Source organism: Scyliorhinus canicula, chromosome 20, assembly GCF_902713615.1.
Source record: "Scyliorhinus canicula chromosome 20, sScyCan1.1, whole genome shotgun sequence".
Taxonomy (NCBI): Eukaryota; Metazoa; Chordata; class Chondrichthyes; order Carcharhiniformes; family Scyliorhinidae; genus Scyliorhinus; species Scyliorhinus canicula.
In genome coordinates, this window is record NC_052165.1 from 36,392,036 (window position 1) to 36,419,940 (window position 27,905).

At 44.6% G+C, this 27,905-nt stretch overlaps 1 protein-coding gene across 5 annotated transcripts in view; it reads right to left on the bottom strand.

Moving 5' to 3' along the window:
* Nucleotides 1–27,905, bottom strand: part of atp2b1a (ATPase plasma membrane Ca2+ transporting 1a) — a 145,816-nt gene that overhangs the window by 37,143 nt on the left and 80,768 nt on the right. For all 5 annotated transcript variants that reach the window (XM_038780992.1, XM_038780990.1, XM_038780988.1 and 2 more), the window contains exons 6-12: nucleotides 26,772–26,885; nucleotides 12,716–12,754; nucleotides 10,799–10,954; nucleotides 7,241–7,455; nucleotides 6,199–6,441; nucleotides 5,592–5,833; nucleotides 3,206–3,440 (exon numbers count right to left, since the gene is read on the bottom strand). In XM_038780992.1, the coding sequence (XP_038636920.1) occupies nucleotides 3,206–3,440; nucleotides 5,592–5,833; nucleotides 6,199–6,441; nucleotides 7,241–7,455; nucleotides 10,799–10,954; nucleotides 12,716–12,754; nucleotides 26,772–26,885 (1,244 nt within the window). The remainder of the gene's footprint in view (nucleotides 1–3,205; nucleotides 3,441–5,591; nucleotides 5,834–6,198; nucleotides 6,442–7,240; nucleotides 7,456–10,798; nucleotides 10,955–12,715; nucleotides 12,755–26,771; nucleotides 26,886–27,905) is intronic.

The window sequence follows — 27,905 nt, forward strand, 5'->3', positions numbered from 1 at the left end:
TCTTGAACTGTTTGACCTCCCTAAATACACAATCTCACACGTCGCGGTGTTAAACTCCATCTGCCACTTCATCACCCACTCCACCAACATCTACATTGTTTTGGAGATAATATCTACCCTCTACACTGTCCACCAGTTGGCCAATCTGGTCATCTGCAAATTTCCCAGTCATGCTCATGTTCACATCCAAATCATTAATCTATAACAAACAGTACGAGTCCCAACACCGAGCCCTGTGGAACAACACTTGAAACAACTTTACAAATGCTCTTTATGGTCTTGCAGCATGTTCACCATAGTTCACCATAGATCACCCGAGGAAGGAGCAATGCTCCGAAAGCTCGTGTTTGAAACAAACCTGTTGGACTTTAACCTGGTGTTTTAAGACTTCTTACCATAGTTCAAGTCTCTTTCTGAATTTGGTGAATGCCAAACTATTTTAAACAGCCTGCATTGAGCCAATACTTTACTGAGTGTGGTCCTATTTAAGTAATGAACTAGCATAAATAAACAATATTCGTTGTTTAGAGAAGTAGAATCTTTCTATAAAAGGGGCTTAGCTGACTAATAACAAATTGTACAAGGTAAACCTAGACTGAAACTGATTCATCCCAATATAGCTCAGAAAATTTAGAACCATCAAGATTTCTAAGAAACAATTTGGACCTTTGTTAGCTCCTTCTCTTAATCCCAAACAAAACCCCACTACCCTCCTCTTTCACTGCTTCAACTATTATTTGTTAGCCAAAACTGAAAAATGAACTCTGGCAAATTCTATGCTTTTACCAACAAAAAATGCTCCTTCCCCCATCATCGAGAATTTAAAGTTGATGTTTTGTATCACCTAGCTGAAGAAACACTGGGAATTTATCAAGAGCAAAACATCCCGTCTCCAGGATATTGTGGCATAAGTGCTCATACAAAAGTTCCCTGAACCTTGCCAAAATGGTGACAACTCACAATCATAGCTTCAACCCCATTTAAAAATCAAGTGTAATGTCCAATTTGCTGGATTAACACTACTAATTTTCTTCAGAGTGGTGAGCTTGTGGAATGCATTACCACAGGAAGTAGTTGATGCTAAAACTTTGAATATATTCAAGAGGTGGCTGGATTTAGCACTTAGGGAGAATGGGATCAAAGGCTATGGGGAGAAAGCAGGATTAGACTATTGAGTTGAATGATCAACCATGATAATGATGAATGGTGGAGCAGGCTCAAAGGGCCAAAATACCTCCTCCTGTTCCTATATTCTATGTATCTATGCAATTGAAGCTACCATTTCTATGTATCTATGCAATTGAAGCTACCATTTAGTCAGAAGAACAGCCCTGGTGATTTAACAGTGATTTATTGCTCCCAAGATCAATTACTCTTCAAAGACCTTTGTATTAAGCTTTGACCATTTAGCTAACGCAACTTGACATAGCACTGGCCATTAAGTTACCTGTTAAATGGAATTAATTTTTGAAAGCTATTTAATGTTTGCATTGATTAATTGATCTATGACCTCAAGTATTGACACTGTTAAAGGGGAATCAATCCCAAGAAATGTTATTTCTGAACTGTAGTACATGGATATTCCAATACACTCATGGCTGGCATTCCATATTAAACCCTCCGAGGTCATCCAAAACTTTGCTACCACCATCCAAACTCAACAAATCCAGTTCATCATTCACTTCCATGCTAGCTTACCTACATTGGGGTTTCTGGGTACATCAGTTTTTATAAATTCTCATTTTAAAATCAATTCACCCCTCTCTATTTGTAGTCAAACCTGACACAAAGGAAGATTGTTGTGGTTGTTGGAGGTCAGTCATCTCAGTCCTGAGACAGTACAGGAGTATCTCAGGGTCATGTCCTGGGTCCAACCATTATCAGCTGCTTCATCAATGCCCTTCCTTCCATCATAAGGTCTCAAGGTCAAATATGGGGATGTTTGCTGATGATTGCACAATGTTCAACACCATTCGCAACTCAACATTGAAGCAGTCCACGTGCAAATGCAGCAACACCTGGACAATCTTCAGGCTTGGGCTGACAAGTGCCAAGTTACATTCACACCACACAAGTGCCAAGCAATAACCATCTTCAACAAGAGAATCAAACCATTGACCCTTGACATGGAATTACCATCACCAAATCCCCCTTTAAACTGGCCATAGAAATACCATGGCTACAAGAGGTTAGGAATCCTGCAACGAGTAATTCGCTTCCTGACTCCAACGCCTGTCCACTACCTACAAGGCACAAGCCAGGAGTGTGATGGAATACTCCCCACTGGCCTGGATGAATGCAGCTCCAAGTTGGATACCATTCAGGACAAATAGCCTGCTTGATTTGTTTGTGGTGCCAGCCTCCATATGTAACATTTTTGTTGTATCCTCTTTTTATTATAAATTTAGAGTACCCGATTATTATTTTTCCAAAGAGGCAGCAATTCAGTGTGGCCAATCCACCTACCCTGCACGTCTTTGGCTTGTGGGGGCGAGACCCACGCAAACACAGGGAGAATGTGCCAATGCCATACGGACAGTGACCTGCGGCCGGGATCGAACCAGTGTCCTCAGTGCCCGAGGCAGCAGTGCTAACCACGCCACCCCATTTAGTTCAAAATTAAGACAAAAACGTGCTTTTTCCCCCCCGTGCTTGCGATCAGCTGATCATAAATATTTAGCTATGTTTCAAGTGGTGCACATGACAGTTGCAACAATACACCACTTGATGTCTGCTTCGCTTGCTGGTTTCAAGTTGGGCACAAGACAAAGACCACAATGGCTTTGATTAGACTTAAATTTAAGTCAAAGCAAAACATTTTAAACCTCGAGGAGTTGACAAACTAAATAGAGACTGTTTAAAGCTCCAATGTCAGTCACACAAGTCAAACTAAACATTCAAAGGCAAAAACAGAGGAAAATGCAATTTGAGCAGTTTCTAGTTACTGTTTCAAAGTTCAACTTTCATACAGTTAGAAACAAAAATACTTAAGGGTCCTAATAAATTAAAATATAGGGAACGTTGATAAATGGACTGAGTCTGAAGGCAAACTCAAGTCAAAAAGTTGAACTGTGGACACTACAAAACAAACATCTTTCCATAATGAATGTATAGATAAATCCTTAATGTAGGATAAAGTGGGCCCCATTGCCACCTTTTCAATGTCATAAATTTCATTAAATGCACATGGTTACTGTTTACTTACCTCTGGTCTCACAGGATCTTCAATACCAACTACAGCTATACAGGTGAGGTTAGAAAGTACATCATTTTCATTATCCCAATCCACATCAGAATTAACTTCAAATTCTCTGAAGGCTAAGCAAATGGTACGCAGTCCTTCAGAGGCCATTGATTCTATTACTTTCTTTACTAAATCATCACGGTCTCTCATCTTCAATTCTTTTATCTCTCCCTTTGCGTTTAAAATTTTGGAGCACCTATAGAGGGAGAGAGATTATAGTTTATGACTTCTCCTTTAAAACAAGGTTTTAAAACTAGGATCAACTGGGAGATGCACAACAGGATTCGATAAATTTAGGGCTAATACACAAGTCTATATACAAGTCTACATACTGAAAAACATACTAACAGTTTAAATACATCACAGGTGATATTTTATAAATTAGGATGAACAATCTCTCCGTACTCTGAGTTGGAGACGACATTACATTTCAAAATTAAAATTTGGCAAGTTTCTTAAATCTGTAGAATTGCTGAAATAATAAACAAATAGTCTCTGCCAGCAACTTGCTTTGTTTTGTAAGCTTTTGTGTCAGTTTCCCTTGTGGTTCAAATAGGCCTCTTTCCCACCCACATTGTTTCTCTTGTCTCTTCCCGTCTCCTTTCACTTGTTTGTCTCAAGAGTTTCTTCCAGGTGTAAGATCTAATTACTGCAACCCATCACTAACTATCTAAATAGGAATGTTGTATTACATTACCCCCCCATGGATATTTTACAAATGGCAATGGAGGACAATAGCAAGTTTTGATTGTAATATAGAAGTCTGAAGAGGCGGCTGGGTGCAAATGAAGGGAGGGGAAGAGGCTGCAGCTGGGAGAAAATTAAAGGAATGTAGAATTGGGAGCTTGGAGAATCTAGTCCGGTTTCTGGATGATCTGAGAGACTTAAAGTGAAAGCAATAAAATTGACTCATTAGTGTTTAGAAGTAGTACATGGAGGCCAGTGTTCTGGCCTTTGCGTCCCTAGTAGCCCGACGGAGGATTCTTCTTCAGTGGAATGATGCGAGGCCCCCAAGCGTGGAGGCTTGGGTCAACGATATGGCGGGGTTTATTAAATTGGAGGGGTGAAATTTGCCCTAAGGGGGTCAGTGCAGGGGTTTTTCAGGAGATGGCAACCATTCCTAGATTTGGGCAGCACAGTAGCATGGTGGTTAGCATAAATGCTTCACAGCTCCAGGGTCCCAGGTTCGAATCCCGGCTGGGTCACTGTCTGTGCGGAGTCTGCATGTCCTCCCCATGTGTGCGTGGGTTTCCTCCGGGTGCTCCGGTTTCCTCCCACAGTCCAAAGATGTGCGGGTTAGGTGGATTGGCCATGCTAAATTGCCCGTAGTGTCCTAAAAAGTAAGGTTAAGGGGTGGGGGGTTGTTGGGTTACTGGTATAGGGTGGATACGTGGGTTTGAGTAGGGTGATCATGGCTCGGCACAACATAGAGGGGCGAAGGGCCTGTTCTGTGCTGTTCTATGTTTTATGTTCCTGGCAGAACGGTAAAAACAAAAAAGGTCAGCAGCAACCGGGGGGGGGGGGGGGGGGGGGGTTTGTCTCTGTTTTTGTTTTGGGTTGAATATCTGTTTTTTGCCAATGACGGGCGTTAATTTATTGTTTCTCTTTTGTATTTGTTTGGGGGGGGGGGGGGGTTCTGTTTTTTTTTGTTCTTAGAATTTTCTGTTATTGTTTTCGTTTTTGTGAAAATTTGAATAAAAATTAAGAAAAAAAGTAGTACATGAGCTGGGATGCAACAATATTGGACTGAGATACAGTTGAAAAGGAACAGTTCTTTGAAGGCAGCAGTCATGCTGCGGAACATGGGTACTTCCAAAACCGCTCATCTGTGTCAGCTCTTGAACCCAGGAACATTCCAGTATTAAATGGTAACAAACTGTAGAAGGGATATACTTTTGTGGGTGTAAATTAGGAATGGCTGGTTTTAAAGCTACAGTTGTTTGACACCCCAAAGAGTGGATTTCTTTAAAGCTTCAATAGAAACAGCAAGCTAAAAGTTTAAACTTGTGCTGGGTATACATAAATGACAGCAAATATTGAAAGACATCGGTAGTATTCACCACAACTAATTGTGCTTGGCTTTTAGCTCCATATGCAATGCATGTTATACTGAAAATTCCTTAACCTGTGTTTTAATAGAAATCTTTTTAGCCATTAGGGAAACTTTCAGATCTTCTGCAAGTTTCAAAGCAGTTCTTCAAATTAGTTTCTCAGGACCAAACAAAGGTCAAATCGCAACAGTTTAATGTACCCTCTGGATCACATCAGTTCTCTATTCAACCCTCCTCCAAAAAGCCACCATTATCAGGCATATACATTTTACACCACTTGTTTATAATGAACTTACTTTTTAAGAACAATCTCTGAGGCGCCCTTGCTGAACATTTGAAAACTACCATTCGGGTTCTTCAGAACTGTGCTCATGGATTTTCGTGCAGAGTTGAAGGTATAGACCTTGAATAGTTTTTCTTCTGGAATTTCATTCCGAATTGCCTGGTAGTCTCGCTTCAAAGCCAATACGAATCCCAACAAGGCACATTCTGTCTTATTGCCAACATGACGTGGCAAGCCACCTTCTTTCTCAGGAGGCTGCAAAGTTAGATCAGTAACACATTTGATGTACTTAATCTTACAGTATTTGATCCAAATAAAAAGATGAATTTTTTTTAAATCATTAAGGATACAAAGTGTTGCAACAGAAAATTTAAAATAGGATTTAAAGGCCACCAGCACAGAATGCAGTTGGTTGCAGAAAGCCATTCAAGGTTTGCTCTTCAATTAGGGCATTTGAATTACAGCACTGTCTATATACTCAACTAATATTTGCTTTAATTCCAATCGTGATGCAATTCAAACCCCAGGTACAAAACATCAATATAGTACTATACAATAAGGGATATCTATAATGCAAACAAGAGCCACATACCAACTTATTGATAGGAATTCAAACATACCAGTATCTTTGTAGTGTAAGCAGAGTTTACAGCTATTCCTGCAATAAGTTTGTCCAAAGTATTTTCAGGAAGAGATTCTGGATCGGGGATAATCTTGTAGAACCGGTCAGCTAAATAAGCTTGAACCACAGTCATTCTATTCATTGTCAGGGTACCAGTTTTGTCCGAACATATAGCTGTTGCATTCCCCATTGTTTCACAGGCATCCAGATGTCTGACCAAGTTATTATCTTTCATCATTTTCTGTATTTGGAAAGATTTTGTGGTCATTAGTATCAATGTTCAAGAATATGCATCATTTGATACACAAGCTAGTACTAGATTTTGACAGAACAAATTTAAAGGCAAGTATTTTTTACACTGGTTGTAACTATACTGGAATTTTTTTCATTCACCAATAAGAAAACTGCAAAAAGCAAAATGATTTTAAGTCCACCTAAATGGAATGTTCCAAAACAAGATGCAAATAGATTTGAATGGCAGGAAACAAGGCTTTACATGTTGTGTTGATTGTATGGTTTGTGGAATCTCAGGAGTGGCTAGGTGAACTGCACTCAAAAGGACTGGAAGCTTGGATTTTTAAAAGCAGGCTGTGCCCATGGGGTGTTAGGAGGGGCAGAATACCAAATCTGATCACAATGCAATGAAACCTTATTTGAAGAGAACAGAAATTGACTTGGCTGTTCTGTTTTGGTCAATTAATCAGTTATCCCTAGTGTAGAATCTCAAGGCTTACATTAGAACCATTGAACGGCCACCGTGTTTGAAATATACAAATAAGTTACAACAATGATCCAAATGGAATCAGTGTGCCAAGTCCAGCCAGCTTTTGCTTTCCCTTGTTCCACAAATTCATGTACCACTGAAGGACACTAATTTCTCAACTCATATACAAAACTCTATATCCAAGTGTTGATTGAAAGCCATAACTAATTCACCCTAACTATAACCAGTACAGTGGCCATATCATATCTGAAAACAGAAACATAATCAACCTGTACGAGATCCAAGATTTCAGTTATATGTTTCAGTTATAGCTTACCTTTACTGAATAAGCCAGAGAGATTGTAACTGCAAGTGGAAGGCCCTCTGGTACTGCCACAACTAAGACAGTAACACCAACGATGAAAAATTTAACTAAATACTGAATGTAAATTGGAGTACACTCAGTTAGCCATGGACGTTGCTGGACCCAAAATGTATCAATCACAAAATACAGAACAAGAATGATAACTGTAACAGCAGACATCACCAACCCTATGAAAGAAAAGCAGATCAATATTACAATATTGTATATAAATTGATGGAATAGAAAACATTGCCATACATTACAGAGTACCTTTTACAGTACCTGTAAAATGATCACAAGATCTTGGACAGACAATAGCTCAAACTTGGATCAGTTTTTGATTCACCAATTAGTATATTATCTACAATTAGAAATATTCCAGCTAAATAGAGTTTATGATTTCAATGAAAATAATTAGGCATAGTTCTGGCAAAGTGTAAAAACTGCAACACTTCAGCAGACATCCAAATGCCCATTATGATCATTCTTTTTTTTATATAAATGTTTTTTACTGGGTTTTTCAACAAAGTATATTCACTGTTCTATACACAGGAAGGCAAATATACATTTGGGTGCCGGAGAAACAATTACAGCGGGCAACACTCAAATGGGTTTGGTGTTGTTGTCGCTTGCTTCTCCCAGACGGATCTCGCTGCCGTCTCGCGCTCACCTCCGCTTCTGCCGTTCCTCCAGTCTTTCGTCTTCATTCTCCTTGTTCCCTACTCCTGGAGATGCCATGTTCGTTATTGTATCCCGTGCCTTCCTTCCGGTTCTCATTTCCCTGCTTTCCCCCCCACCTCCCTGGTTCTCTCTTGTTCCTCATCTCTTCCCTCTTTCTTCCCCCCCCCCCCCCCCCCACTCCCGTGGTTCGCCTTTCTTTCCTCTTAGGTTTAGCTGTCCCCCCTCACCCTCCCGGTCTATCTCTCCCTTTCATGCTTTGGCTACTCTCCCCTGATTCTAGGCTACTTGGCTATTCTTCCTCTTGTTCGTTGGCCACAAACAGGTCCAGGAACAATTGCGTGAATGGCTCCCACGTTCTGTGGAAGCCATTGTCTGACCTTCGGATGGAGAATTTGATTTTCTCCATTTGGAGAGATTCTGAGAGGTCGGACAGCCAGTCTGCAGCTTTGGGTGGTGCTGCTGACCACCAGCCAAACAGGATTAAACGGCGGGCGATCAGGGAGGCAAAGGCAAATGCGTCCACCCTCCCCAGGAATAGATCGAAACCCCGAAGACTGCCACTTTCGGGCATGGCTCCATCCTCATCCCCACCACTTTGGACATTGCCTCGAAAAAGGCTGTCCAGTACCCTGCAAGTCTGGGGCAAGACCAGAACATGCGGACGTGGTTGGCTGGGCCTCCTTGGCACCGTTCACATCTATTCTCCACCTCCGGGAAGAACCTACTCATACGGGTTCTCGTTAAGTGGGCTCTATGTACCATTTTTAGCTGCGTCAGGCTGAGCCTTGCGCACGTGGCGGTGGAGTTGACCCTCTGCAGTGCTTCGTTCCAGAGTCCCCACCTTCTCAATCCCCAGGTCTTCCTCCTATTTTTTTCTTGTTGCGTCCAGTACGGTGTCGGCCCTTTCTATCAGTCAGTCATACATGTCACTACAGTTTCCTTTGTCTAGTATGCTTGCGTCCAGTAGGTCTTCCAGTAGTTTCTGTCGTGGCGGTTGTGGGTACATCCTCGTCTCCTTTCGTAGGAAATTTTTGAGCTGTAGATACCTTAGCTCGTTGCCCCTAGCTAGCTGGAATTTGTCAGTTCGTCCAGTGTTACGATCCTGCCGTCCGTGTATAGGTCCCTGACTGTCAGTGTCCCTCCGTCCTGCCCCCACCTTTTGAAGGGGGTGTCAGTCAGTGCTGGTGTGAACCTATGGTTGTTGCAGATGGGAGGTTTGTCTGACATTTTGGTCAGGCCAAATTGCTGCCGTAGTTGGTTCCAGGATTGGAGGGTGGCTATCACCACCGGGCTGCTGGAGTGTTTTTTGGTTGGGGATGGGAGTGCTGCCGTGGCGAGGGCCCGGAGGGAGGTCCCCATGCAGGAGGCCTCTTCTGCGCAAACCCACTCAGCTTCTGGCTCCTTGATCCATCCCCTTACTCGCTCGGCCGTCGCCGCCCAGTGATAGAATTGTAGATTTGGGAGAGCTAGCCCCCACCCTGGATTTTTTTTTTTTGTAGGACCTTCTTTGGGATCCTAGCATTTCTCCCCCCCCCCCCCCCCCCTCATACGAACGCCATGATTAGTTTGTCCAGCACTTTGAAAAAGGCCTTGGAGATGTAGATCGGAATGGATCCAAAGTAGGAAGAGCACTATGATCATTCTGAAGAGGTCCCAAATATTCTCCAGTTCGAGTAAATGGAGTAAAACTTGCACAATGCTCACAGGTACAGCTGGCCAAACTTTTAGTGTTGGAATAGTAAAGGTAACTGCAACATTCTGGAAAGGTTGGATTACGGTAATGTCAGTTTCTCAAGTCAGGCTAGATCTAAAGAATGATGAAGGCGGTCACCGTTTTGGCAGCATACAGATTATTATTAAAACAGTTACATGCTGATCAGTGTGCATTTGTTGAACAGTTAGTTCCTGGGTGTACCCAAGACCATAAAATTCAGAGTAGAAAATAGGACATTTAACAAAAGAAAACACTAACTGGGAACGGAAGCTAAAGACATTTGGCACGGTCTGCATCGACTCTCAAACCTCTACAGACACTATCCTATCCAACTGCATTACAGCTTGGTATGGCAACTGCTCGGCCCAAGACCGCAAGAGTGTGGTGAACTCAGCCCAACGCATCACACAAGCTGGTCATCCTCCCATTAATTCTGTATCACGCTGCCTCAGAAAGGCAGACAGCGTTGTCAGAGACCCCTCAAACCCAGGCTTTTCCCTCTTCCAGACCCTTCCATCAGGCAGAAGATACAGAAGTCAGAACACCTGCATATTCAGGAACAGCTTCTTCCCCACAGCTACTAGACTCCTCCTTGGACTGATCGTTCCCTGTAAGAACACTATTCAAGATGCCCTATGCTGCTCGTTTGGCCTTGTTCCACACTGTAACCAATCACTATTTGTTGATGCACCACTGTCAATGTACTGTCGACTATTCTTTTGTCTACTACGTACGTACTGTGTGCGTTCCCTTGGCTGCAGAAAAACTCTATTTTGGTATATGTGACAATAAATATCAATCAGCTATGATGTTAGGGATGCAATTGTCACTATTTACCATTAACCAATGATTTTATCTATATTTTGTTATTCAATATTGTGAACCTTGCCTTGAACAATTTCATTCGTATTAAAAGCTAGTAGATCTGCTCAGCATAAATAGTTAAACTTCACAGAATTTGAAATAAAAACACCAAGAATCTAACTTCAAAATGTTTGTTTAAGGACCCGTCTCAGGCATCAAATCAATTACAATCACCAAAACATCACATCAATGTAATTCATGCAAAAGATCCAATAATACATCAGGATTATGGAATCATTTTGGTCTCAACGGAAAATGTTTAATTTTCATACCTGCTTTACCAATTTGAACTGCCAATTTTGTAAGTTTTCCTTGGAGTACAGACTTTTCTTTTTTGGGTAAGTTTTTCTTTTTCTCTAATGCATCATCAGCTGCTTCATCACTTTTCAATGGCTGCATTTCCATAGCTGCTCCATCTTGAGCTTTAGCTGAACAAAGCAAAATGGTTATGGAATAAAGATAATATGATTCTCCAGTTCTAGCTGGTGGCTAGCCCAACCATGGAAAGCTAGTTTATTGTCCAAGCTCACAATGCCATGGGGTGGGGTGGGAAGCAAGAGAAGACGACAACGGGTAGTGAGGTGGTTTACCAGAATTGAGGGATTGGATTAAAGGTGGTTTGAAATTAGGACTTTGAATCAGAAAAATTAACCTAGATGTTAAAATGACAGGTTTTGATAGTAGGAAGAGAAAAGCTATTCCCTCGGGCAAGTGGGTAAATAACTACAGGTCACAACTCGACAAAAGAGGTGGTAGGCACAATGCACAACTGCTGTTTCAAGAGCCAGCATTAGCATAATGGGCTGAATGTGAAATAAATTTATGATTCCATGACTAAAGTCATACAACTGCAAAAGAAATTTGATCCATGAGCAGAGCAGAATTAGAAAACTAGTGTCACATGCTAGAGTGTATAAAGAGTATTCCTCATGTAAATTTAAATACACCCAGATAATGACATTATAAAGTACAATTGTATCCAAATATGATAGAAGCTGGAGAACTGTATGAAACCCAAGTTATGCAGTTTTGTGGATACACAATTGCTCAGCAATCCCGATAGTTGCGTTTAGTGATACTTCAAAGTGCAGGCATGCACAAAACAACCCAATCCATGAGTTTATCCAATTAAAATCTTAATTTTATAAGATGGGAGATGGTGATTCAGCCCATTGCACCTGTGCCAGTTCTTTGTCCCACTTAGATCCATAGACTGGAATCTACAGTCTCTGACAACTCTAAATAAAGCTTAGGTGAAAGAAGCAAAAGCACTGAAAATAACCAAAATGTGAACAAATAGGGTAGCTCGACAACCAAAGTTGCAAGTGCTTATTAGGTGACAAGTGGTGCAATCATTAAATGGAAGATCCAATATTTCAATTTGGTGCCGTGTAACAGTTACAATTTCGAACTAACATTCTGGTCACATTTGTCTTGGGTGTGTACAAGCAATGAGAGGTTGGGTTATCATGGAAAAACTTTGTTAGCTTAGGTTTTCCACCTAGATTTCAATTTAACCACAACATCTGAACAAGGACAGCATTTTACTTAAAATGGCTAGGCAGCATTTATTACCAATAACGATCTGCCATTGAAAAGGTGGTGGTGAGCTCCTTGAGTACATGATATAGGTACACCCATAGTGCCATCAGGGTGGAGTTCCAAGATTTTGACCCAGCGATAGAGGGAAGGAATGGCGTATATTTCAAAGTGGCTTGGAAGGGAACTTCCAGGTGGTGTTGTTCCTGTACATCTAGATGGCAGTCATTGCAGGCTTGGCAGGTAATGCTCAAAGACCCTTAGATGAGTTCCTGCAGTACATATAGATAGTACACACTACTGCTACTGTGCATCAATGGTGGAGGGAGTGATTGTTTGTGGAGCGGGTGCCAAACAAGTAGGCTTTGTCCTGGATAGTGACAAGCTTCTTGTACTTTTGGAATGGCATTCATTATCCTTACGTGTGCTTTGTAGATGATGAACAGTCTTTGGGGAATCTGGAGGCAAGTTATTCACCGTAGGACTGAACTTCTGACCTGCTCTTGTAGCTACAGTTTTTATGGCTAGTCCAGTTCAGTTTCTGGTCAGTATTAATAGCTGATGATCCCATGTTAGTTTCCTGGTACTTAAAATAATTTTGAAAGTCAAGTAAACAGTATTATTAATCATGCCAAGGATTTAATATTTACCTTTGTTTCGATTTTCTACAGCTCCATCTTGCTTTTTATCTTGAAGAAAATAAAGCAATTTTATTAACTATTTATGCATACATGCCTTGAGTTTGGGAACTAACATCTGACAATGTCATTGTGACCGTTAGACATGTAATTGTGCTTTCATTTTGAAAGGATTCACCTGTTCAATTTGAGGCTGATTGTCCATGCATTAAGTATTAAAATCTTACATATTTAGTAGGTCCTTTAAATGTGGAACAAAGGTGAGGTTGAATGGTTAATTATATTTTAGTATCAGATTGTTCCAGTGGTGGCAATATGAACAGTCGAACGAAACGTGGCGCTCCCCGAGAAATGGTAACTTTGGACCTTTAACTCAAAAATCAGCCATTAAACCGGCAACAACAACCCCCACCCCCTCCCAACTTGGATCCATACACTGGAATCGACAGTCTCTCAACTTTAAATATACAAGCCCCGACGCCAAGTCCTGGTGAGGCAACCGGAGAATTGCATGCCAGAAGTAGTTGCAGAAGATCAGGCTTTGTCAAGGGCAGGCAATTAACAGCTAACATCAGACACCTGCTGAGCGTGATCACAACCCACCTGGGGAAGAGACACCAGAAATGATCATCTCCCTGGATGCGGGGAAGGCCTTCGACAGTCAAAAGAAGATACTGGAACAGTTTGGGTTTGGAGCAAGGTTCATCGCGTGGGTGAAGTTACTGTACAGCACTCCCATGGTAAGTATACAGACGAACACCACCAGCTCTGGCTGTTTCAAGCTGCACAGAGGCAGGGATGCCCTTTGTCCCTGCTATTTTCCCTGAGCCATCGCCCTCAGATCAGCAAGGGGGTGGAGAGTAATCCAGAGAAGACAGGGAGCATAGTCTCACTCTTCGCAGATGACCTGCTCCTCTACATTAGGCCCACACCTCCAACCTAGGGCAATTTAGCAATGCCAATCTAGACAAAATCATTGTGTGCGTGGATGGGGCAAAAGAGAAGAGGAGGAGGAGATGGTGGAGGGTGGAAAAATATGAGCCCCAGGATCCCAAGCACGTACTTCAAAAAAAAAAGGAGAAACACGAGAGGCCGTGTTCCAAATCTCCAACTCTACCACTGGGCAGCTGCCGCAGAGAGTACAGGGCTGGGTCAAAGAAACCGGAATGGGTAAAGACGGAGGAGAGTTCCAGGAACATCCCTCTGGGCGCTGGTCACTGCCCCTCTCCCATTCCCTCAGCCAAATACTCAGGAGCCCAGTGGCGCTGGCCACGCTGAGAACATGGAACCAGCTCAGGCACCACTTTCGGACAGAGCAACGTCCGCCATGGTTTCCCCATCTGCAAGAACCATAAATTCCCCCGACGACACTAGACACCACCTAGAAACAGTGGAGACAGGACAAGGGGACACCAAAAGTAGGGGACCTGTACATAGACGGCAGGTTATCAACCCTGGGGGAACTGACTGACAAACTTCAGCTCCTGAAAGGGAACAAGTTGCAATAAATGCAACTAAGCAATCCTGACTGCAGGTGAACTATTGGACAACAACTGCGCTGACATGTACGACAACTACTGTAAGCAGCACAGTCACCACTGGACCAGACAGGAGAAATGGGTGGAAGAGCTAGGCATAAAGATAGGAGAGGAATCGGGGGCAAAGCACAGCACAGGGCAAACTCCACCTCCTCATGCGCAGGGCTGAGCCTAACGCAACTGAAAGAATTGCACAGGGCGCACCTGACAAGACCATGCATGAGTGGATTCTTTCCAGAGGTGGAGGATAAAAGCGAACGGTACCAAGGAGGCCTGACCAACCACACCCACGGCACTAAACCATCTTTGAGGCGAAGTCTAGGGTTGAGAGTAGAGCCGTGCCCACTAGTGACAGTCTTCGGTATCTTAGAACAGTCAGAATGGTTCACAGGGAGGGGGGCAGACACCCGATTTTTTGTTTCCCTAATCGCCTGCTAGAGACCGCCAATGGAATGAAAGAGGGGGGCAAAAGAACACCCAGGACACAATGCAAACAAGGCAGGGGAGCCAGAGGGAACAAATAGCAGCAAAGTACACCGGTATGACCTCGCCAGATGTACACCCCCCCCAGGTGTACCCCAAAGGCACCCCAGTATGCTAATATCAGACGGTGACACAACAAAAGCACCCTGGTATGTTCTAATACCAGGATGCGACACAGCATAGTTATAGCACAGAGGAAGTGACCAGGGTCGGGATGCCCAAAAACCAGGGTCCCACCAATAATACCCAAATACCTACTGTATTGTTCTCCTCTAATGTTCTCTGCAATGCAACTATAAAATGCAAACCAATAAAAATTAGAAAAATGTTGGGGTCCCACCAATAATACCCAAATACCTACTGTATTGTTCTCCTCTAATGTTCTCTGCAATGTAACTATAAAATGCAAACCAATAAAAATTAGAAAAATGTTTTAGTATAAATGTTACAGACAAGTTCACTGCACAAATGGAAGTTGCTACCCTCTGCTCGTTCTGCCAATACTGCCCCATTTTGGAGGACACCGTTCTGGGATAGGAACCAACCCTTCTTGCAGCCAATTAAGCTACACTTGAAGTGTAGCCATTGTTATAAAGTATTTCAGGGCATATAACTAAGGAGGTGCAGGTCATTCAGCCTCTCGTTTGCTCTGCTATTTAATAGGTTTATGGCTGGTCAGATAGTAACCTCAAATCTGCATCCCACCTACCCTGAATAATCACCCCTGTCCAATGTTGTGGAAACTGTTAGAAATATTAAGCACAAGGGCAAGGATGAGCCAGCCAGCTCTTTGTGTGTGTTGGAGGGGGGGGGGGGGGGGGGGGGGGGGGGGGGGGGGGGGTGTAGAAGATGTGTATGAACGTTGCGGCAGGGGATCTCTGCAAATCAGGTTAATATGTCTTGGCCCTGTCCAAAGTTGGAAGGAGGTTTTTAGGGTAATCTCTAAAGTGGTGCACGTGAAACTGGACCAGGGCCCTCAGGAGGCCATATTCGGGGTGTTGAAATAGCCAAAGTTGGAAATGGGTGCAGAGGCAAATGATGTAGCCTTCGTGCCGTTGATCGCCCGAAGGCAGAACCTGATGAGATGGAGAGCAATCTCTCCACCCTGTGCCCTGGCGTGGCAGGGGGATCTGCTGGAATTCTTGACTCGAGAAGGTTAAGTTTGAAGTGAGGGGAAGGAAGTTTTATCTGGCGAAGATGACATGTTTAGACAAGGAATGACCAAACTGATTCTGAAAGGTTGAAAAATATTGACAGAACAGGCTCTCCAGACTAGAATTCTCGAGGTTGAGCTGTTACCCTGCCTCAATATGGTCAGCAGAGAAAAAGAATCAAGTCTAGCACCAAGGTGGTTATCCAACATTTTATCAAGAGAATCTCAACACAAAATCCCATTTGGGGCAGGCATCGGTAACATGTCAAGTGCAAAGGAGAAAAGAAAAGTCTGAAACTGGTTCCTGGTCTACTCAAAAGGATCCAAAAATACCTCTTCAGGGTGCAAAACCTAGTATAGAATACCAGGCTTGGTGAGCAGTATCTTGGTCTTTGGTTTATTGGTAGAAAGCAGTCTGCGCTAGAATGGGAAACTCAGCTAACACATCAACGGTTTGGTAAACTTCAGAGAGTTTGTTTCATATCTTGATCTTCATACTTTTGCCCCTTATGGGCTATACTGGAGAAGTGTTGGAAGGATTAGCAGGCTGATTATCAACCTGTTTGAACCATATCATGCATGCTCTCCCCATGGCCAACAAGTCCTGGATTGGGATTTGAACCCAGAGTTTCTGGCTCAGAGGCAGGGGCTTTACCCACTAAGCAGATATTGAAAAAAGTACAGGTCGTCAGAAAGTTTCAAAGCAATGCGCTTAAAATAGGAGGAACTTAAATTTAGGGAATTAAGTTAATGCAAAGCATGGAACCATGGTACCAATAATTCTGATTAAGCTCAATGATGCTGAAAGTCAGACTAAGTAAAGGTTTTGGAATTCTGACAAAACTCCATGGGGAGGGAGGCATTGGTGGAATCCCATAGAGGTGGTGATGGAGGAAGAGAACAAGGCCCAGAATTTCATGGAACTTTTCAGCATATTGGGCAGCACGGTAGCAGTGGTTAGCATAGTTGCTTCACAGCTCCAGGGTCCCAGGTGCGATTCCCAGCTTGGGTCATGTCTGTGCAGAGTCTGCACGTTCTCCGTGTGTGTGTTTTTCCTCTGGTTTATTCCCACAGTCCAAAGATGTGCAGGTTAGGTGGATTGGGTATGCTAAATTGCCCCTAGTGTCCAAAAACAAAAAGGGTAAGTGGGGTTACGGGGATGGGGTTGAGGTGTGGGCTTGGGTAGGGTGCTCTTTCCAAGGGCCGGTGCAGACTCAATGGGCTGAATGGCCTCCTTCTGCACTGTAAATTCTATGATAATTCTATGATAACCCATGACTTTTTCATTTGAGACGAAATGTATAGATTTTTAAAAAGTTTATACTTTGCACATTCTTCCCGTGTCAGTGTGGGTCTCACCCCCACAACCCAAAAAGGTGGGTAGATGAATGTGTCATGCTAAATTGCCTCTTAATTGGAAAAGAAAGAATTGAGTATACTGTAAAACAAAATTTTAAGTTTACATGGAAGCCTCGCTTTGCTTCCTTATTTTAAAAATTATTTTACAGATTCAGACATCGCTGGCCTCAGCCAACATTATTGCCATTCCTATCCACCCACTGTGGTTGTGAGCCACTTTCTTGAACTGCTGCAGTCCATGTGATGAAAGTACATCCACAGTGCTGTTTGGGAGGGAGAAAATCATTTCAACCACTCTTGCAGAACATCAGCTCAACTTTTATCCACGTTTCGCTCCATGCAAAACAGCAGCTCAAGTGTTCTTTGCAGTGTGGTCCAGATTTACATCGGTACAGAATAGCCCAAAGTCACTCACTCAGATTTCTGGAGTTTAGTGCTGTAATTAATTCTCAGATCTGCACTATTGCACACCAGTCCAATGCAAGATTTTTGGACTTGCCTCCAAGTATTACAGCACAGGAACAGGCCCTTCGGCCCTCCAGGCCTGCATCAACCACGCTGCTGTCTCAACTAATAACCCCGACCCTTCCAGGGACCATATCCTTCTATTCCCACCACGGTAGCAGTGGTTAGCACTGTTCCTTAACAGAACCATGGTCGCGGATTCGATTCCAGCTTGGGTCATTGTGCAGAGTCTGCACTTTCTTCCCGTGGGTTTCCTCAGGGTGCTCCGGTTTCTTCCCACAAGTCCCAAAAGACGTGCTTGTTAGGTGAATTGGACATTCAGATATACCCGAACAGGCACTGGGGTGTGGCGACTAGTGGCTTTTCACAGTATCTTCATTGCAGTGTTAATGTAAGCCTACTTGTGACACTAAAAGATTATTCACACATTTGTCAAGGTGCCCCTTAAAAGTCACTATGGTATCTACTTCCACTACCTCCCCTGGCAGAGTTCCAGGTTCTCACCACCCTTGTAAAAAAACTTGCCTCGTACATCTCCTTTAAACCTTGCCCCTCACACCTTAAAAACCCATGCCCCCTAGTAATGGACTCTTCCATCCTGGGAAGAAGCTTCTGACTATCCACTCTGTCCATGCCCCTCAATCTTGCAGACTTTGGTGCACCTCAACCTCTCCAGTGAGAACAAACCAAGTTTCTCCAACCTCTCCTCATAGCCAATGCCCTTCATACCAGGCAACATCCTGATAAATATTTTCTGTACCCTCCGCAAAGCCTCCACATCCTTCTGGTAATGTGACAAACAGAATTGAACACTATATTCCAAGTGTGGCCGAACTAAGGTACTAAAACGCTGCAACATTAGTTGCCGATTTGAACTCAATGCCCCAGCCGATAAAGGCAAGCATGCCATATGCCTCGACTACCTTCTCCACCTGCGTTGCCACTGTGACCCCATATACCTGTACACCCAGATCCCTCTGCCTATCAATACTCTTAAGGGTTCTGCCATTTACTGTGTATTTCCCATATGTATTAGACCTTCCAAAATGGATCACCCCACAATTGTCCAGATTAAACTCCATCTGCCATCTCTCCGCCCAAGTCTCCAATCAATCTATATCCTGCTGTATCCTCCGACAGTCCTCATTATTATCCGCAATTCCAGCAACCTTTGTCGTCCGCAAACTTACTAATCAATCAGTTACATTTGCTCCAAATCATTTATGTATTACATACAGGAAAAAGGTCCCAGCACTGATCCCCGAGGATTGACACAAGATTAACATAGAAAGTGACAATGTGTGATGTCACGTAAAATCCAGGCAGACCGTGGAAATGCTTGCCTGATACCAAGTGCCATTAGGAATGACCACATGGACTTGCGGTAGCGGCTATGAGGGAGTAGGTCACACATTTGGTGTCCCGTTTCTGTCAGACCTTTGGACCTTTTCCCTGACTTTTTGGCGCTTTTGAGCACGGAACTGGAAAGCAATAGTACTCAGGCACAGGACCCATACAAAATTGTATGGACCCAAGAAACCGGAGGGACCATAAACAGCAGAAGAACTGGTCGAGTAAGGACACATTGGAGGCTGAGGGGGAGACCAGCATGGCTGGTGTCCAGAGCAAGGAGCCGACAGCCCAGCCCACAATGGAGCAGCTGCTGCAGACTATGCAGGAGGGCTTTTTGGCTTTGAAGCATGACAACTTGGAGCCGCTTCAGAAGTCGATTGATCGGATGGGAAAAAAGGCTGGATGATCAGGCTGAGAGGCTCCAGCAGTTGGAGAAGTCAGTGGAGGAGCAGGCTGACTTTCAAACAGTGGCGGATGTAGAGATTCGGAGGCTAAGGGACCAGCAAAAAGTGCTTCTGGAAAGGCTGGAAGACCTGGACAACAGATCTCGCCGGCAGAACGAGAATGGTGGGCCTCCCGGAGGAGGCAGAGGGGCTAGACGCTGCCCCATATGTGGAGGGTATGTTTCAGAAGTTGCTGGGAAACAAGGTGTTCCCGCACCTGCCGGGTGGTGGGCAGGGCACACAGTGCAGGTGAGGCAGCCGCGACAAGGGGGTCCCCCACGAGCGATGGTGGCACACTTTCACAGGTACCTGGACAAGGAACGGGTGCTGCAATGGGTAAAGAGCACACGAAGCTGTATTTGGGACAATACCACCCTGCGTGCATACCAAGATTTGGGTGCGGAGGTGGCCAGGAGGAGGGGAGGCTACAGGCAGGTGAAGGAGATACTGTATAAAATCAAGGTGAAATTCGGGCTGCTTTTTCTGGCACGACTGTGGGTTACGTATACAAGGGTCAGCACCACTTTTTCGAGGAACCTGAAGAGGCGATGGATTTTGTCAAGAAGCAAGGGCTGGCCCTAAGCAGAGGACATTTGGACTCATGTTACAGCTTTTAAGTATATGCGGTGTCTCTCCCGTTTTGGGATGTATCTTTTTTTTTTGCGTGCTTTTCCTGAATGTTTCCCGTTTGGGCTCTTTGCTTTGTTGGAGTTTGGCTGGGGGGAATTAATAAAGAAAACAGTTAAAAGGGTTGTGTAAAAATGGATGCTTCAGGGGAACTTTGTGCAATTTCTTTTCTGTGTCTGTATGGGTATGACTAAAGAGTGCCTGTTATTTCTTATCTCTTTCTTGTTTAACTTGAATTGTGCTATTGTGGGGGTTGTTTATGACTTGTATAGAGTGTTTGCTTTAGTAGGGCTGATCTGGGGAAGTGGTATGGAGGGGAGGCTACAGGCAGGTGAGGGGTGACTGGGAACAATGGGTGGGAGACGGGCTGGTGCCGAGGCTGGGAGCCCCAGGCTAGCCGAGTGCAGCTAGTCAACCGGAACCCGGGGGGGGGGGGGGGGGGGGGGGGGGTCCATATAGTTAGATTAGAGCAGGGGTTAGGTGATAGGATGGAAACTGGACGTGGTATCAGTGGAGGTCATGGGTGGAGCCAGCCAGGAGGTGGGCCAGAGGAAGCGTGACACATGGCTGGGGAGCTGGCCAGGGAAAGGGGATGGCTGATTGGCGGGGGGGGGGCAGCAAAGTGCCCCCCCCCAACCAGGCTGATCACCTGGAATGTTAGAGGGTTAAACGGGCCAGTGAAGAGTGCGCGTGTTTGCGCGTCTGCAGGTTCTGAAGACAGACATAGTCTGGTTGCAGGAGACGCACCTGAATGTGGCAGACCAGGTTAGGTTAAGGAAGGGCTGGGACAGTCAGGTCTTTCATTCGGACCTTGATTCTAAGACGAGGGGGTTGCAATCCTGATTAATAAAAAGGGTACAATTTGAGGCGGAGGACACAGTCGTGGATGAGGGTGGCAGGTTCGTTATGGTTGAGGGATAAGCTCGAAGGGGTGAGAGTAGTCCTGGTCAGTGTGCATGCCCCTAATTGGGTTGATGTAGATTTTATTTTATTAGGAGGATGCTAGGGAAGATCCCAGACTTGGAGTTGCATAAGTTGATCATGGGCGGGGACTTTAATACAGTCCTGGACCCGAGCCTGAACTGGGAATGCTCAAGAACGGGCAGGTTGCCAGCGATGGCAAAGGAACTGAGAGGGTTCATGGAGCAAATGGGGGGAGCAGATCCGTGGAGATTTAGCCAGCTGACGGCGAGGGAGTTCTCTTATTACTCCCACGTTCACATGGTGTATTCCCGAATTGACTACTTTGTGGTGAGTAGGGACCTGCTGGCCGAAATGGTGGGGGCAGAATATTCGGCAATTGCCATATCGGACCATGCTCCGCACTGGATAGACCTGCAGTTTTGTAAGGACAGCTTTCAGCCCCCACCATGGAGGCTGTAAGTTGGACTACTCGCGGACGAGGCGGCGTGAGAGAGGCTGAGGAAATGTATGCAGAATTACCTGCAGGTGAATGATACTGGAGAAGTCTGGGCAGCGGTGCTCTGGGAGGCACTGAGCAGTGGCGAGGGGGGAGCCGATTTCAATCCGGGCTTGCAGGGACAGGACAGAGACGGACTGACTGATTAAGGAAATTCTACGGACAGACAGGAGTTACGCGGAATCCCCGAGGCCGGAGTTACTCAGGAAACGACAGAGGTTGCAGGCCGAGTTTGGGGTGCTGACTACAGGCAAGGCTGTAGAGCAGCTTAGAAAGGTAAAAGGCACGATTTGAGCATGGAGAGAAGGCCAGTAGAATGCTTGCGCAGCAACTGAAGAAGAGGGAACCGGCTAGGGAAATGGGGAGGGTAGTGGATGGGGAAGGTAATCGAGTGGGTGATCCAGCAAGGCTAAGGTCTTTAGGGACTTTTATAGGAAACTGTACACTGGGGGGGAGGGGGTTTAGAGAGAATGAGGCGATTCCTGGACGGACTGACCTTCAAGAGTGGGGAGGGGGTTGGTGGACTGACTGGGGGCCCTGGTCAGGATCAAAGGTATTGGGGGGCCTGAAGGTCATGCAGTCGGGTAAAGCCCCAGGGCCGGACAGGTAACCGTTGGAGCTTTACAAAAAATTTGCCAGGATAATGGGGCCAGTGCTGGCCAGGGTCTTTCGGACCCAATAGTGGGGATGGACGGTATTATGGCAACCCCGAGGGAATTTGGCCGGTTCTCCAGATACAAACTGAACATGGCCAAGTGCGAGTTGTTTGTAATTCAGGCGAGGGGGCAGGAGAGTAGGCTGAAGGGGTTGCCGTTCAGGCTAGTGGGGGGAGAGTTTTCCGATATTTGGGGATTCAGGTGGCATGGGACTGGGGCAGGTTGCATAAGCTCAACCTGTCCCGACTGCTGGAACGAGTGAGGGAAGAGGTCCGGAGGTGGGATACGCTCCTGCTGTCATTGGCGGTGAGGGTGCAGACTGTTAAGGTGACAATTCTCCCGCGGTTCTTGTTTTTCAGTGTCTCCCCATCTTTATCCCACGGTCCTTCTTTGAGAGGCTGAATAAAAATTATTCTGGGATTTGTATGGGCAGGGAAGTCTCTGCGGGTGAAGAGGGTGATTCTTGAAAGGAGCAGAGGAGAAGGGGGACTGGCATTGCTGAACTTCAGCAACTATTACTGGGCGGCCAACATAGCGATGATAAGGAAATGGATGGTGGGTGATGGGTCGGTTTGGGAGCGGATGGAGGCTGCTTCGTGCAGGGGCACTAGCTTAGCAGCCCTGGTTACGGCGCCTCTGCCGCTTCCGCCGGCACGGTACTCCACCAGCCCAATAGCTCTTCAGGTCTGGGGCCAGTGGAGGAGGCATGTAGGGGAGTTAAGAACATCGGTGTGGACCCCAATCTGCGACAACAACCGATTTGCCCCAGGGAACATGGACGGGGGGTATCGACTGTGGAGGTGGGCGGGGATTGTGAGGATGGGGGATCTGTTCCTGGAAGGGAGCTTTCCGAGCGAGGGCACTGGAGGAGAAGTTTGGGCTGGCGAGAGGGAACAACTTTAGATACTTGCAGGTGAGGGATTTTGTACGCAGACTGGTGCCATCCTTCCCACATCTCCTGCCGAAAGGCAGGGTAGTTTCTAGGGGAGAGGTGGGAGTTTCAGACATCTACAAGGAGCCAATGAGAGCCGAGGATACGCAGACCGAGGACCTGAAGCTTAAATGGGAGGACGCTATTTGGGCAGAAGCCCTGAGCAGAGTAAACACGACCGCAATATGCACCAAGCTCAGCCTGATCCAGTTTAAGGTTGTACACCGGGCCCACATGACGGTGGCCCTGATGAGCACATTCTTCGGGCTGGAGGACAAGTGTGCTAGATGCACCGGAGGGCCGGCTAACCGTGTGCACGCGTTCTGGTCGTGCCCTAAACTCAGGGGGCATTGGCAGGGATTTGCAGATGTCATGTCCCGGGTATTGAAAACTGGGGTGGTAATGAGCCCGGAGGTGGCAATCTTTGGGGTGTCCGAGGACCCCAAGAGGACCTCGACTCGGACATGTCGAGCTTTCTTGGCCTAGAAAGTCAAGTTCGCCTTGAGAGGTTCGCTACTAGGGTTTGCCCGAAGGTGGTAGCCACTTATTGACTTCTTCGCAGAGGAGAAAGCGTCGGCGGGGGGCCCAAGGGTAGAGTAGAGTAGGGGGATATTGAGGCAGCCCATGTGTGAACAGAGCCGTGGCTTGCACTATGTTTAATTTGTCTTGACTTTTTTTTGTACTGTACAATGTCACTTTTTCTATATGCCCAAAATACCTCAATAAAATTGTTTGTGGGCAGCACGGTGGCACAGTGGTTAGCATTGCTGCCTACAGTGCTGAGGGCCTGGGTTCGAATCCCGGCCCTGGGTCACTGTCCGTGTGGAGTTTGCACATTCTCCCCGTGTCTGCGTGGGTGTCACCCCCACAACCCAAAGATGTGCAGGGTAGGCGGATTGGCCACGCTAAATTGCTCCTTAATTGGAAAAAATAATTGGGTACTCTAAATTTATTTTATTTATTTTTTTTTAAATAAAATTGTTTGTTAATAAAAGGAATGACCACATGGATACTTAAAAGTCTGGAATTGAAGTGTGCTTAGCTATGTGCTTGCTAATAGTATTTTGTAATAATAGTGACTGACTCAACGTTAGACTGAGAAAAGGGTATAGAAAGAAAGGATTCAGAGTACTACCCAAAAAATTTGCAAAGTCCGTCCAGTGCTTCTAATTTGGCAATCTTGGTCACGAGACAGCTGGTGTAAGAAATAGATAAACATATTGATGCCATAGGACAGCTCATTAAGTTACAGTCAAGACATGTCGGAGCAGACCTCTTCTGCAGCTAGATGTGACATACCAGGTATTTTAGTAAGACACTACCTTTTGGGATAGGATATGCAAGTGTTCTATTCCACAGCACCAACCTTTTGACAGTTGTGAAGCACTTGTCTCAGTAGATTGTGGGGTCAACTATCACATGACTCAATCATAACCTGCACATCTAGTACTTTGGAAATGCTGCATCGTGTATACAAGATCATGCATACAAGAACAAGTAGCTCAGTGGTTAGCACTTTTGCTTCACAGTGCCAGGGGCCCGGGTTCAATTCCCAATTGGGCCACTGTATGCTGTGTCTGCATGTTTTTTTTATTTCCTCCGGTTTCCTCCCAAAAGTCCCAAAAGATGTGCTGATAGGTAAATTTGACATTCTGAATTCTCCCTCAGGCGCCGGAGTGTGGCGACTAGAGGATTGTCACAGTAACTTCTTTGCAGTGTTATTGTAAGCCTACTTGTGACAATAATAAAGATATTAGGTGCCATTGTTGCGCATGGATTGATGTAAAGGTCTTGTAGTACTGTTCAGGAGTAGGGAGTGTCAGTATAGTGGACAACCATCAACCCCCAACCAGTTTAATTGGTCATTTATTTGCCATTTCCCAAATATTACTGGTGTAGAATAGTTACTTCACTTGCCTACAAAATAATCATTTTAGCGTTTAGATATTTTGGTGTTGAAATATATGAATGGCTATATATTTTAACATTTGCAATGAAAGAAAATGGTTCCAACATGGATTCTGTCTGGTACAGCTATCCTGAGGAGTGGAGGCTCTGTAAGGAACCAGGGGAGAGGAATACTCTTAAGAAATAGTGCAGAATCACTGGGCTGAATGCCCTCCATCTGCACTGTAATTTTAGAAAGAAGCTCTCCTGGCTGTTTAGAGTCCTTTCATGATCCACAATGCATTTGTCATGTGAGAATACCTTTAAGAAATGGGTGTGTATATACAAATCTGTAGTGTGTACCTTTAAGAAATGGGTGTTTATTACTGCAGTGATGTCAGAGAATGGATGGAGTTGGGCTGTTGGCTTCTAACTTTCGTTTTAGGCTATTTGCTACAGGGCATGTTTTAGTTTTATTTTCAGAGCTGGATAGCTGCAGTCACAGCCAGAAGGTGTATTAGAGTCTCTCTCTAACCTAAAGACTAAATCAATCCCAGTGATTTAAAACTAATAACAATAATGACTTTAACCTGATGTGCATCTGTTAAAAGGTGTTTCAAGTCTTACGGATGTTAAAAGGAAAGCTTAAAGGATTACTTAGTGTTGTATTCTTTGGGAGTTGTATTTTAATTAATGGTTGCTAAAATGTTCCCTATATGTTTTAAAAAGGTTAACTAGAGTTCACAGAATAAACAGTTTTGCTTTAAAAAATACTTTTCCATTTCTGCTGTACGACACCTGTAGAGTGGGCCGTGTACTCCCCATACCACAATCTATTAAAACTTGTGGGTCAGGTGAACTCCGTGATACACTTTGGGGTTTTCTAAACCCTGGCCCATAACACATTAAAACATAGGATAAATAGTCTCAGCGTCTCAGCTTGATTAACAAGAGACTGGTTATTTGCACCTCAATGATCCAAAATGCTTTAAGCTAATGAAGTACTTTCGAAACATAGTCACTCCTTGCAAGAAATACTGCAGACAATTGGCACGCAGCAAGCTCCCACAAACAATAAGAATGACCAGATCTAGTCTGAAGTATTTGTTGAGGAATGGGTCACTAATATTGGGAAGTATGCCAGCACTTGCTGATATTGGTAATAACTACAGATTGACAAAAGTCCAGCAGTACTCAAGCATACCTCTGGACACTTACTATCCAGCATTAAATTACCCTAAATGAGAGCACATGCTCTCAAGCAGAAACTCAAGCTTGGTTTACAAGCTCAAACTGTAATGCTAAATTCAAACTGTAATGCCAAATTGAATTTTCATCGGTCACCTAGCACTTCAGGATTTTAAAAATCACTGCTAAACAGACCATATTTCTAGGAATTTTTAAGTTTTTGTAAACATGCTTTATTTGGTCAGCTCAATGACAAACTAAGAAAAAAAATAATGCTGTTATGAGACCTTACTCCTAACATGGAGGACAGCCAAAATACATAATGGTTGTTTTTGAATCCTGATTGACAGGATAAGTGTTAGAAGTTCCAAGATGAAAAGCAAGACTCCCCTCAGCACTAAGGCAGAGGAAAGCATTTTTCACAACCCATTAACCCAAAAGATGGTATTACACTAAAGAACAAAACAAGAATGTGCTCACATTATAGTTCACAAATGATTTTGAAATATTGCTTCAAGCAGCTGCAGAATTTGATGAGTCAAGAACCATTTAGCCGTATGCTTACTTTTTTTCTCCTCTTCCTCTCCAGACCCCAGCAACGTGAAGATGATTCCAGTTTGAGAGTTTACACCAACAGCTGTGACTAGCATTCTTCCAGAACCTTCCATTACATGAGTACCTGAAAGTAAACTAGAGTTAGAGCTAGCAATTACTGCAAACAAGTTGTTTGTGATAGCTATTTCACCATTGCACACCAATAGTTGTTAATGTGAACTTAGGGGCGCATGATTTACACACATGGACAAACCACTGGTTTTATAGACTCTATAAAAGAATGCAGGATGTAATTTGTGACAGAATCATTCAGATAAGTGTGCAAATAAAGTGGACATGCTTTACAGCTAAAGTATTCATATTGTGAGAAAACTCATAATGGACATAGAATTAGCAGTGAACTTTGTAATGACAGTCATCAAATGTACATTTTTACACAGCAATTTGTTGGTATACTGTAAAAGTCTGCAAACAGAGCAGACATTCTGGCCATAGCCAGCTTCTAAGAGAACACATTACAGGGACAGAACACTCAAGTGAAAACAAAATGGCTACAAGAGATTCTAGAGCCGAGAGAAAAGTGTGTGATGTGACCTCAATGTAATATCAAAATTAATCCAGACATTTGAAACTTGTCGTTTATCTTGCAGTGTTAAATAAACTTTAATCTCCGACCCAGGTTTTATTTGATCAAAAAAATTTCGAGGGGAAGTGGGAAATTGGAGGGGATGCCAGGAGGTCCTGGTGAATATTTATGCCCCAAACTGGGACGATGTGGTGTTCATGAGGCAAGTATTGAGGAAGATCCTGGAACTGGACTTGCACCAGCTGATTATGGATGGGGACTTTAATGCGGTTATTGATCCGGGGTTAGACCAGTCGAGCCAGAGGAGAGTATTGGTGGTGGCGAAGGAGCTCAAGGGGTTTATGGAGCGCATGGACCAGTGGAGGTTTGGGAGGCCGAGGGCGAAGGAGTTTTCATACTCCTCCTATGTACACAGGGTTTACTCGCAGATACTCCGCAATCGTGGTCATGGACCATGCGACATACTAGAGTGGATCGCCGGGGGGGGGGGGGGGGGGGGGGGGGGGGGGGGCAGCAGCCGCAGTGGAGGCTGAATGTAGGATTGCTAGTGGAGGTGAG